The sequence below is a fragment of the Pelmatolapia mariae genome, linkage group LG3_W (assembly GCF_036321145.2).
Source record: "Pelmatolapia mariae isolate MD_Pm_ZW linkage group LG3_W, Pm_UMD_F_2, whole genome shotgun sequence".
Classification (NCBI taxonomy): Eukaryota; Metazoa; Chordata; class Actinopteri; order Cichliformes; family Cichlidae; genus Pelmatolapia; species Pelmatolapia mariae.
In genome coordinates, this window is record NC_086229.1 from 53053547 (window position 1) to 53066288 (window position 12742).

At 38.5% G+C, this 12742-nt stretch overlaps 1 protein-coding gene across 1 annotated transcript; it reads right to left on the reverse strand.

The window, feature by feature from the left end:
• Window positions 1-37: 37 nt before the first annotated feature.
• On the reverse strand, window positions 38-10757 carry LOC134616966 (arfaptin-1-like). Its single transcript, XM_063462105.1, has 8 exons — window positions 10631-10757; window positions 8528-8628; window positions 3984-4080; window positions 3054-3166; window positions 2749-2970; window positions 1624-1781; window positions 1230-1404; window positions 38-687 (listed from the first exon to the last, which is right to left on the reverse strand). Exons 2-8 carry the CDS (start codon window positions 8597-8599, stop codon window positions 532-534), a joined length of 993 nt encoding a protein of 330 aa, XP_063318175.1. The 5' UTR covers window positions 8600-8628; window positions 10631-10757; the 3' UTR covers window positions 38-531.
• Between the last annotated feature and the right edge of the window lie 1985 nt (window positions 10758-12742).

A 12742-nucleotide genomic window follows, 5' to 3' on the forward strand; every position in this document is an offset into this window, starting at 1 on the left:
TGGAGGATTAGATGGATTTACTCCCCAACACATTGAAACAGAGGTAAGAAACCCAGGAGAGTGCAAATGTTTGTATGTCTATGAATAAATGCATTTTACTGAATGAATGAGAGATATTTCTCTTTTCTCTTAAATGTAATGTCAGAATTATTTTTAAGACTTATTACAGACTCACATTTTGAGACCTTTTCAAGGCCTATCCAGACCTCCATGAGTTACACCAGAACCCATGAAACCCTTTCTAAATCCAAAATAAATTATTTTTGCTAACTCCCTATTTTCTGTAGCGAACACTCAATTTGGTTTCCAGAGCTCTTTGTGAGGCTGGAAATTCATCCAAAATCTAACGAATTCAATTCAACTCTGGTATAAATGAATTAATCACCCACACCTCTAACATTCATCCAACCGTTTCTAGCCGAGTACTCCCAAACTTTTCTCACAGAGAGTCCATGAATGCCAAATGTTCCTCTGACTCCCTCTGATTCTGTCCTCCTGCCTTACAGCACCGTTGGTTGTTGCTTTGCTGTGTCAACTTTCTTCCAGGAAGGAGGGGACATCGGTGCTGACGTTGTTGAGATGTTCTCCGGCCTCTTGGATGTTTTTCTCCAGGAAATTCTGACAAGACAAGCTGTGAGCCGCAAAGGCACCGTGGAGCATCCACAACTGATTACGGAGGACTTTGACCTGCATAGGAAAGAAAAAAGAACACTTTTTTATTAACTGTGTTAGATGACACTACAATAATTTTACTCAATTCATATGTGGTTATTTATTTTATTGTTATTCCAACTTAGAAACGCTGCAGATTAGAAAGTTAGCTAAAACCTGAAACTATAAATAGTGACACTGGATTGGGAACTTGTTGTACCAGGTATAAAAACGGTGCACATCGCTTTGTTTTAGGATCGTATTTCCATTAAAATAAGAGTATTTTACTGGGCAAAAAATGATCAACATTTTTATTATATAAACATTATTATTATTATTATTATTATCATCATCTCCTAATAAAAAGTAGTCATATCATCAAAATATGGCTTAATGTGACAGAATATTTTATAGTCAAATAATTTGGGGAAAAAATGCATGGAAACGATGAGAAACCTTAAAAGATGCTAAAAACTATTTCACTTGTCACATGGTTTCACTCATACATCGTCACCTCCATCTTTATTCCCTAACTTCACATGCACCATGTAAAGAAAGATCAATCCAATACTTCTCACCTTGTTCCCTTCCAGCAGCTTGACTTTGACTGACAGGTCGTCTCGGATCTTCTCGTACTTCTCCCTCTGAGTCTGGAAGTTTTTCTGGGCCTGCTCCAGTTTGGGCACGGTTACAGCATCACGGGGGCCCATGTTCAGCTCCTCCAGATCGACTCGGAACGCATCATACTCGATCCTGGAAGACAGGAAATTGACACGGACGTGTCCACTGAAGCTCCCTGTTGTATTGTAGTGGTTAGCTATCTCTCATTTCATCTCAATTTCCTGCTGCGTGGGTGCAGAGATTAACCTCCCTGCTTCTTTCTGGTTGGATGTTAGTTTGATTGCAGAATCACTGTCACGCCACATGAATTTATTGAGAAAGGGAAAAAGGAAGTGTGTTTTTTTAACCCACCTGACAGTCTCATACTGCTTAGCATTGATCATTGTGTCCTCAATGGTTTTGTTGACCAGTGTGTTCATGTCAGATGTGAAGGCGTTGATGGCTTCCGTCAGCGTTTCGCCGCTCTTGGAGAGAAACCTCTGAGCGTCTGCATTTATGCCAAACTCCAGCTGGTATTTATATTACATAGAAAATGCAAGGTAAGCATGACACATAGAGACATAATAGCCACATCAATGGGAACTATAGCTGGTTAAAATAAACCTGAATCATCTGTTAGGTTAGTTTACAACCAGAAAAATGGCAAATCATTTGAACCTGAGATCTTTAATGGCGATATCGTCCTCTGGATTCCAGTTTATGACTGGACAAGATATCAAAACATTTCTTAAGTTTTACATGGACTCTGTGTAGCTTTTTTCCATATATTAAAGCCTTTTTGTCGCCAATTTCTTAAAATGCTGTAAGCTTGTCTGACTCTCCCTCTAACAGCTTGAGAGATTTCATTGTGAAGGACTCTGAAAATCTAATTTATGTGACGTTTGTGCTTCTTCCAAGTGCCCACAGTGAATAACACTAGCTCACACTAGTTATGTAGCCAGTGAATATTTGGAAGTCACAGCTACCACTCTCTCATTACTTTTGGTTTCAAGATACCAAGATATTTAATGACGAAAGCTCTCAGATCTGGGCTTCACAGGATTTCACTGCTTAATTATTATTATCATTAATATTATTTAATTAGTGAGGTCTTTCATACTGTCTATGGTGGGGAACCAAACAATCTGTCTGCACTAGCAGGTAAACTCTGACGTCTTTACTTGTGATTTCGACTTTTACTCCTTTATTGGCACTAATGTGGAAGTTATACCTGAGTGTTGACATCTATCATTCGGGAAAATATTTCAGCAAGTCACAATCAATATGACGACCAAAAACAGTAAACAATCAGGATATTGTGTTTTTACAGCATATCTTGGGGATTTTTATATATAATTTTTGGACAAAGAAACTTAGAGTTCAGCATGTCATCAGCACTGGATCTAGTAATTCTAAATACATTAAAGGTTACTGTATGTAATCCTGTTAGCATTAGCAGGTAGACTTAAAGTAGCAGCTTGTATCCCCAATACTTACGTGCAGAGTTGGGGTTTTGACGCTGAGTTCTGTGAAGGCATCCCCGAGGTTCTTCTGGGTAACTGTGAGCTGAGAGAGCTGACTGGCAAGCGTCTGAGCCAGACTGGTCACATTTTCATAGCGCTGTCGGTCGTCTTTGAGCAGCTCGAGGCGGGGCTCCAGGTCCAGATCCACGGTACGAGACCCACGGCCAAGCTTCTCCGAAAGAGCCTGCCTGGTATACTGTGGGGAGACCAGATCGATAGTAATTGATTACATCTGGCACCAAAGTACAGTAACAGGAGGTCCAGTCAAAATCCTCCAACCTTATATTTGGTGATGCTCCAGTTGCGAACTCTTTTGAACTTCTCGCTGGCGGGGTTGCTGTTGTTGCCTTGAATCACCACACCTTTGGGCATCTCAGGTGTGAGCGAGAGATCTGGAGTTGGGATCAAAAATTAATATAATCGTTATAAAGTCATATTCACTTGCAATAAAAATACAATGGAGTTCATTTGATGTTTTTAATATTAATTATATTTAATGAACCTACCATTTACACAACACGTGTCAAAGAAAAAGAAGTAATAATATTTCAATAATCTCTTTGAACTATTAAAATTTATGGATCAGACTGGATCTACAAAAGCTGTTAAAGTTATTAAAATGTTAACTTTTTAAATAATATTGCACTTCTTTATGAAAACACTTCAAATTTGCATACAGTTACACTTCAGTATAGTGATGCTTGTATCAGCAAGAATAACAGTACTTGATGGGATAAAACAGGAGTCTAATGACTTTGCTGCAGTTTTCACACTCTGGAACGCCCTCTAGTGGCCAAAGCTGAGCATCAACATATCCTTAAAATACCTCAAGTAAAAATATTCTGTACGTGGAATCATATACATTACATTACTGGATGATTATTATTATTGACTAGGCAACGTGTATATCACTTGAATATTGCAGCTAGAGAGGAGTTGAATTACCTGTACTGTGCTGGGTACATTTATCTCTAATAATATTGCTGCCTAATTTATTGGGAGAGTTGTATTTAAAAAACGCTAAATAATAGTAAGTAAAGATTTAAAATATGTGTGATGGAGTACAAAGCACAATGAAAGTACATTAAAACTTTATGCAAGGTACTTGAGTAAACGGGCCAAATTATAGTCTACCAATGGACTGGAATATCCTACACCACTGGCATTAGGGGTGGGTGGTGTTCAGTTGTAAGTCCTTCACTTCTTTACCTTTGCTTTGCTTCGTTTCCTCTGGAACATCTGGAGTGGTCTCAGCTGTGGGGGCAGTAACATCGTTGCTGGCGTGGCTGCCATTACCGTTTGCTTCCTGTAAAAAACATCACTGTAGGTTAATTAATGGCTTCTATCATTATACGGTCTACTGAGGACATGATGTGCCCAAGCAGCTTGTTGTATCTAAAAGTTACTTGCAGATACTTGCAGATCTCTTTGACCTTCTCAAAATTCAAATTTTGACTGGTCTGTGGGGTTAGACTGGTCTCAGTTATACTCGCAAATTAATCAAATGCAAATCAAGCAGTTTCAAACAATTGTTTTTGCTAGCAATCCATCACCTCCTTGATGCAAGGTTTTGGCATGTCTATGAATAACATGCAGCTTACCCAATAGACTAGCTTAAGCAAAAGGCCCAGTGTTGTCACTTCTAACAATCTCCATTAACCAGTAGCACCCAAAGGCAACGAAAAGAAATGGCACAGCTCATATATAGCTACAAAAAAATCTATTAATTGAAACTTTTCAGTAGCTTTGCTATAAACTGCATGATTAAATAATTAGCCAGTGAGCTACATACATGCCACCCCTGGAAAGTAAAGCATTTCTTTTGACTAATTTCACACTGGTCACCCTTATCTGCCAAAACAGAGGCAACTGATTAACATACCAGAGTCAGTTCGTTTAGTGTGGTCTCCTAATTTTGACAAACTGCCAGGGTGTAGATTCTAAATGTCCAACAGCAGTAAGCTGTTACTGTACCCAGTAAGCATATCTTACATATTCTTTCTAATGGTAATAATGACTCACTTTCCTAAAACTCGCACGCACACACACACACACACACACACACACACACACACACACACACACACACACACACACACACACACACACACACACACACAACAACACCTACACACCTGGAAGGCTCACTGTGCTGCAGGAAATTAGCTCAAAGGTTTCGTGCCACATTGAAGTGACAGCGAGGTACACAGTGACGCAAATCAAGCCTCTCAGTGCCCACCTTGGATTTTTCCAAAGGTTAGAGGAGCTTATATGTGACTGTAAGGGTCCGAATTTCTGTGGCAAGTTATTAAAGGTCCAATAACAGAGGTTTATCGAGAAATTGTTTCTCCACTTATCAGTCCACTATAGATATCCTCTCTATCTATAACTATATGCTGTTATTTTTTGTGATTTAAGCTGTGAAGAGATCTGGGTTCAATGGTTCATACCTTTTCTTAAATACTTTCCTTCTTTTACTAATGAAGTCTGTAGTAGTTTCTACCAATGTCTGGTAAATAAAGTTAACACATGACACTGAATTAGATAAGTGAAGAAGGATGGATGGATGGAGGCATTTCATTTATTCTTTTCACCAAGTTTAACGTTTATTCCTGAAGAACTCTAGTGCTACCAATGGTCTTCATTTATGTGTATAACTTTTGAATCAAACAGCAGATTTTCAAATCTGAGGTTTCACAGGATAGCTTGAATCAGGCCATGAAAGTTTCCATGACTGGCGGCCCACCAGATTCTGTTGTTTTTAGACAACAACTCAAACCATCAATCTAGTTAAAATATTTTACAGTGTTCTAATCAAATTAATCTAACTAATTTATACATGAAAAGAAAAATGAGAGATTAAAGAGCCAGTTTAATGTGGAATGAATAGGATTAACCAGCACAACAACCACTGGGACTGAAGCACAAAATGTTCACTTGAGGTCGGCTCCAAAGTGCTCCCCTGTGCTCCCCAACTTTATATCCAAAATAAACATGTTTGCAAATAAAAAAGCTGTTTTGGCCTCTATGGATGGTTCCCTCCATCATAACTGCACAATGACTTATGTTTTTATAACTCATCCATTTGGAAACCTCTAAGGCATAAAGTTAGGAGTGTAGTCACTTTGACAAGTTTCCAGATACAAGAAGCTGTGGTAATCATCATCTCTTAGGCCTCCAGTAACTCAGGTCACTGAACTGGGCTTCCTGACCATGTTAATGGTGGGTTTTTTTGTGGAGAATGAATTTATCTGATGCATGGATTGTTGTATGGTACAGACCATCCAACAAGTTTGTATTCCAGGTTTGAGTGAAATGGAGGATCCACCGTTTTTGGGACTTCTGTGTTCTTTTAATTTATTTAGCCCTGGCGGTGGCCATAGAAGAAACGTTTGTGTTTGGCCCTCATAACATCTCAAATGAGGTAACATTACATCAGCCCCCCTCACCAACAACATTAGGTCATCTGCTAAGAACCTCACAGTTTTCTTTAAACCTGCATTCCAATTTGAAATCCAACATAAAAATAAATAAAATCAAACCTTTACTGTCATCAAATAATATGTAACTTTCAGTAAACACTTTAATTTTCTTCCACCTTGATTATTCTAACTAATTTTTCACGTGCATCTCTCAACCCTCTGGCTCACATATCACACCTATTCTTGCTTTCCTTCACCGGCTTCCAGTAAAATTCAGAATTCATTTAAAACTTTGTTAAAAAGATATAAAGCCCCACATGTCCAGATTCTTACCGATATAGCAGATCTACTGATACCTTATAACATCAGTTACTTTCTATGATAATCTGACCACAGTCTGCGAGGTGATCACGCTTTGGAACAGCCTTCCTCAGCCCATCGGGTCGGCTGATGTTGTGGCTTACTGTAAACGACTGCTGAGAACAGATTTTTATAGATGAATCTTTCTCCCATTATTCTTGTGTTTGTGTGTATGCAGGAGAGAATGTAAGACCGTATGTTTGAACACTTATGTGTAATGTAAGCTTTTATTCAGACGCTTTGCAAAATTGTATTTTTTAATTGTGTTATACAAATGAAGTTGTAGAGAAGAAGAAATTATATCCAATTCAAACTTCTAAAAGTTAGATAAAATTAGGGTCATCAGCATATGTTGTTAGAAGACTTCGTTATTACTGTCATTTCTTCCTGTGAAGAAGTTTGTCAGCATGACAGCCTACATTTTCTCCACACATACATAAACCCTGAGGTCTGTCTAACAAAGGTTCATTTTTAGTGGAATGTAAAGAGTATGTAAAGAAAAGGTTTCACAAATTTACTCGTATTAAAGTGTAACGTGTGTGGAGTCAACCTTCTCATGTGACTACTGAAAGCATGTAAAAAAGAACCATTATTTTATTTCAGTCAAGTGTCACCGGTTGTGAAAACAAAAAAGCAAAACAACAACCTGCTGGATATTTACGAGCAGCACCTGACACGTTTCAGTTTTAAAAAAGCATCTACATGTAGATGCAAGGAGCACCACTCCTGCCTCCTACTGTCACACACTTAATATTAACCATAACAACGGTCTTCGAATCAGACGCTGATTCATCTGCTCACTGTGAATGTTCATCGCGCCAGTTTGCCTTTGTTGTCATGGCAGCAGCTAATAAGATTACAGAATCTGCCCCCTTTTGTTTTTACCTGCCAGGTTGCACAGCCACACGCATTACATGTAAAAACAAGTGCACTAACCACAGGTCTGTTTTAAATCTACACATCGCTCTGATGCTTTGGTGCTGAGCAGCAGCAGGAGTAATGGCATGTAGTTTGTTGTCCTTCACATGAAACTTTTACTGGTTGTTTAAGATTTTCCAGGATTTGAATTGAGGACTTTAAAGTAGAACGTGCTAGCGTTCTGCCGTCTGAGCGTCCACAGTGCTGTTTGTGGATTATACAAATGAGCTGATGTTTACTGGAAACCAGCAGCATTGGGGTGTGGTCTTTAAACCACAGCCTGCCCTGTTAAAGACGAGTACAATCAGTTATTCAGGATAGCTACAGCTTACATGAGTTGATGGGTTGGTTGATAAACTGAACACTTTTTTCCAATGATTATGAAATACTTATAATTTTGTACTTTTTCCATTCATTTTCAGCACAAAGCTCTTGTTTGTCATGGGTTTTAAATCAAGCACAGACCTTCTGTTAACAGCAGCGTATTTTCGGTACTTTTTAAAAGCCCTGACTCACTCGCTGTTTAGTTCAGCTCAATACAAAAAGGAAAAATTGGTCAACAAGATCCAGCTAGTACAAGTAAAAGTCTGAAAATGCCTCTTTAGGGGAACCTGAAGAAGGCTTGTAAACATCCATCTTCCTAACACTTTTTTTGATAGTGATGTGATATGTTAGTGCCACTTCAAATTGCCATCGCTCTCCCGTGGGCTACATTACAGGTCTCTTAAGGTTCACAAGATCTGAAGGTCCAGGGCCTCTCCCTGCCTCTGTCTGCCACAACAGATGTCACACAGAGGCTGCAGGGTGACAGGGACCAACCAGACCTCACAATACACCCTTTACACTCACTCATCCAGCCCAATGTACTGAATGGATAACCCATTGTCCTACATCATCTTAACCAATTTTGTCTCTAAACTTGTCTTTTTTTCTATTTTAATTATATTACAGACAGACAGACAGATACTATCTAACGCCGATATTTCCCCCCTTCTTCACAAAAAGCAGGTCCTACTAAACTCTGTTATTCCTCAGGCCATCACACAGGCTCACCTTTGGAGGAATTTCTTCCTCTGTGACAGCAGACGCCACCGTGACACTTTCTCTCTGCTCCACCACGGCCATCCTCCTCTTCCTCCCTCGCTCCTCTTTTACTAGATAAACAGAAAACAATTATCTGTGCTGTAAAAAAAACTTGTTCACGTGATTGTTATGAAAAGTTTGGTGTTTCTACCTAATCATTTCACCACCTGTTTTTATTAGAATGAGCTCTTTAATAGAAGCTAAGCTACACCTGACTATTACTTGATTATTGATTAATTACTATTATCAGTAATAATACTGTTATTCATCTTATGTTCCATAAAATAAACAAAAAAAAGTAAGTGAACTCTTTTAAAGTCAAACTATCTTTGGATGTTTAACCAGGACAACACTGACGTGATGCAACTGTACACCTTTTGTTTAAGCCAGTGTGAATATGAATATTTGACTGGTTATTCCACACATGTGGTTTTTATGCCTGGGTGGCCTCTTAAACAAAATTTGTGTATGTATTGCTTATATATTCAATATTGCTTTAAAATAACGGTCAAAATAAATGACATGCAGTGTGAGACTTCCTTCTAAGATTACTTTAGTTAAAGGAAAACATTGTAGAATAAAAGCACAAACAGGATCAGCATCTCTTTCAGTCTGGAATCTATTGCCACCTATTGGTCACAGAAGTGCACAGCTCTAAAAAAATGAAAGTCCACAAATGAAGGCTTATCTGACTTCCAAATGCTTTAAACACACCCTGCATCCTGCAAAACAAACCTCGTGCCATCTTAAAACAGACTGACAGCATTAAAGAGGGAGTTTAAACACACGCTGACTGAACAACTTTAACCAACAGCTGCATGAATCACTCACGAGCTGGGACGTGTTTGCCATTTACGGGGTAGTCAGTGAAGCACCCTTATGACATGGACAAGTAATAGCCACTGTAACACAGGTAATAAAGTTAAATCTCCTAAAACTTTATTTACTGTGCGTGCAAAGTACAAACCTCTCATTATAAGTGTGCGATAAGACAGATCAGCAGGTAAACGGTGACCTTTGACACGTGCAACATCACAAGGCAGAAATGATCCAGACAAAGTTATTATGCAAATGTGATATAAAAGGCCGTATTTAAAAAAATCAACAATGCAACAGGAAAAATTAAGTTAATCTAAACTTCTGCTTATTAAAAGGGAAACATGCTTTACTTCCACCAATAGCAAAGTCAGTGAACACACCATTATCATTTTTGTTGCTCAGATTAGAGCCAAATAAAAGCCAGAAATTTAAAACCTTTTTGTTTAAACTACTGTTACGCATATACATTATTTTTAAATTCATTTTAAGTTTTACAAAACCTTGAAAAAGAAGTTCATGAAACAATCAGAGTTAATTCAAAATTAGAATGAATAAAATGTAGTCAAATTTTCCCATTTGCCGCACAACTTCGTATGCTTTATTTAAAAATGTTTACATTTTTAATAAAGAAGTCTTCAATAAAAAAATAACAATGACACTAATATAATAAAATAAAGAAATCAATTAAAACTGTATTAAAACACACACACACACACACACACACACACACACACACACACACACACACACAATGCCTAGGTGCTTTGTTTACATCTTTTTCAGTTCTTCGTACTTTGCATATATTATTTAATTCTAAAGATTTTCTGCAGCTGAATTAGTGAAAAGTTTGCAGGTTAAAAAATGGAGAGGAAACCTAAACTAACAATGATTAGGTAAAAAGCAAACAAACAAAAAAACAGAACAAGTGAATGAATTTCTGCATCATTTTACGACATTAATCTTTGTAATAGCCTGTATGTGTAGTAATAGTTTCCTGTTGTATTCTTATTCACTCAGTTTCCAGTTTATTGCTACATCGAGCTGGAAGTTACAAGCCTCATACAAGGAGTTTTTTTTAAGGTTTTGCAAGAAACTTCTTAAGTATTTTCACACATGACAAAGTAACTAAATCCAGTTTTTACATCAGTTTATACGCGTTAAAGGCGGATTAAAGAGTGTTTAAGTCCCTCTTGGTGACATCAAATAAGTTAAACAGAAACAGACAGCGCCCATTCGAGACACTGCAGTTTTTACCTTTACAGCTTTAAAAGAAACTCTGCTTTTTCTTCTTCCGGGCTTCTGCTTTTCTTCCTGCCGTCAGCTCTGCATATTTAAACGTTACAAGCCTAAAACTGGACTAATTAAAAAGTTGTGAAGCAAAATGAAGAAGGAGGAAAAAAAGTCACACACACCCGGAAGTTTTTTCGTTTTTCTGTAGGAGATGCTTGCGTTAACCTCCTGTCCTCACCGGGAGGGGCGGTGATAGCAATATGAGGTATTAGAGAATTTCTAAATAGTCCTCAACATCCTAGAGCACATCGTCTACAGCCATATTAGCACAGCCAGTGTTAACACTCTAACGTTTAAAAGCACAAGCTTTCACATTTTTAACAGTAAATCGATGGGATATAATTCAACTGACTAATTATGTTTTTCTCGCGACATATTTCAGTTCCACGTTAGTAGCGCATCTGGGAAGACAGACAACTCTCGCGATACTTGATTCGATCAAACGTTATTTCGCTGTGGTCTTGGCTAAGTCTATCCCAACACACCGCGGCTGGTAAAGTTGGTCATTACCCCTCCAAACCCCACTTTTTGTGCCGGTAAGAGACACGGAAAAAGCGGAAAACACTTGTGAATGTTACATTAGGTGCACTTTATCTCACGTGCGGATATTTAGTCGAGTTTTCGGTTGTTTTTATAAACATTTTCCCGTCATGTCAACAACTGATGTTAAGCATTAACTTGGTTTGGCACCGTGCAGGTGCACTTGTTCCGCTTTATGTTCATGTATTTGCTTTCACAAAGCCTTAGCTTAAAAATGAAGTATGTAAACCGTGTGCAGTACTATTGCTACTTAAATAATATAGCCACAGTACTCAGAATATTCCAGTTTTTTTGTAGTGCAAACTTTAAACATTCGTTCGTTCTGTGTGTTTCTGTTTAGAAAGCAGTGACGCTCACGGAACCCTGATGATGCTGAGGATAGTGATGAAGAAGAAGATCATAATGGCGGGGTCAGCAGGCAGATGATGATGAGGAGGATGAAGCTGCGGGTGAACCGCAGCCAGCTGCTGTCTCTGTCCAAAGAAGAAACATCTGGGAGCTTCCAGAAAGAAGGAACGCTGCAGGTCGGACGGCAGGAGGCAGGTAAGAGATTCTGATCAGTTCTATTCTCCTTTATCATAACCTCTATTAGGCTAATGGAAATAATCTTTATTTTTTTTCATTTGTTCTGTTTTTTTATTTACTTAACTTCACTTTGACTGCAGTGTTTTGCTCTCCTTTGTCGTCCTTCGTTGTCTTCTTTGCTATTTTTTTCTTGCCTTTTCTTATTTGTCCTAATTTTTATGCTTCTTATTATCTTCTGTTCTATTTTGTTCTCTTTTATCTTTTGCCTCTCATCTTCATTTTCTTATTTGTTCTCTTTAATTATTGCCTTTTTTTTTGTACTAGTTCTCTTTTTTGATCTTTAGTTCTGTTTTTTGTATGTTCGCTCCTGATCTCTCAAGTTTTCTGTTGTTTTTCTTCTCCTTTGTTTTGTATCTCTTTTCTCTTCTGCTCTGCAGTCATCTTTGTCTGTTTCCATCTCCTGCCTGACTCACTCTGACTTTACTTCCTGGAACCTCTGAGTTTCCACCGGTAGAACAGTTTCCTGACTCACAATCTAAAGGTCCTGAAACAAAACACTGTAGTTAAACACGCTCTGCAGAGCTCCCTTTGGACAGATTTTTCCATCTTAGTGTTCAGAAATCGCACTAAGAGGCGTTCTGTGCTTTCACAGGTCTCACAGAGCGGTTCTGCCGTCTGAGAGGAAACCTTCTGTTCATCCTGAAGAAACAGGTGAGAGTCAACATAAAGACACCAAACAAAACAGGAAACGTGTCTTTTTGTTCTTTATTAAAGAGAAAACATGTGAAACTTTAACACAGGCTGGTGAGCTGGAGGAGGTGTTGCTGCTGGAGAGATGTAACGTCATGAAGCTTCCACACAATAGCAGACAGCTTGCTGTCAGTACGTAACACGCACACAAACACACACGAACCTTTTTGCATACTATGTGAGCACAGTAAAATGTGTTAGTGTGTGTGTTGAGGCTTTGAGAGCGGCGACCCTCCCGTGTTCCTGCAGTCGAGCAGCTCT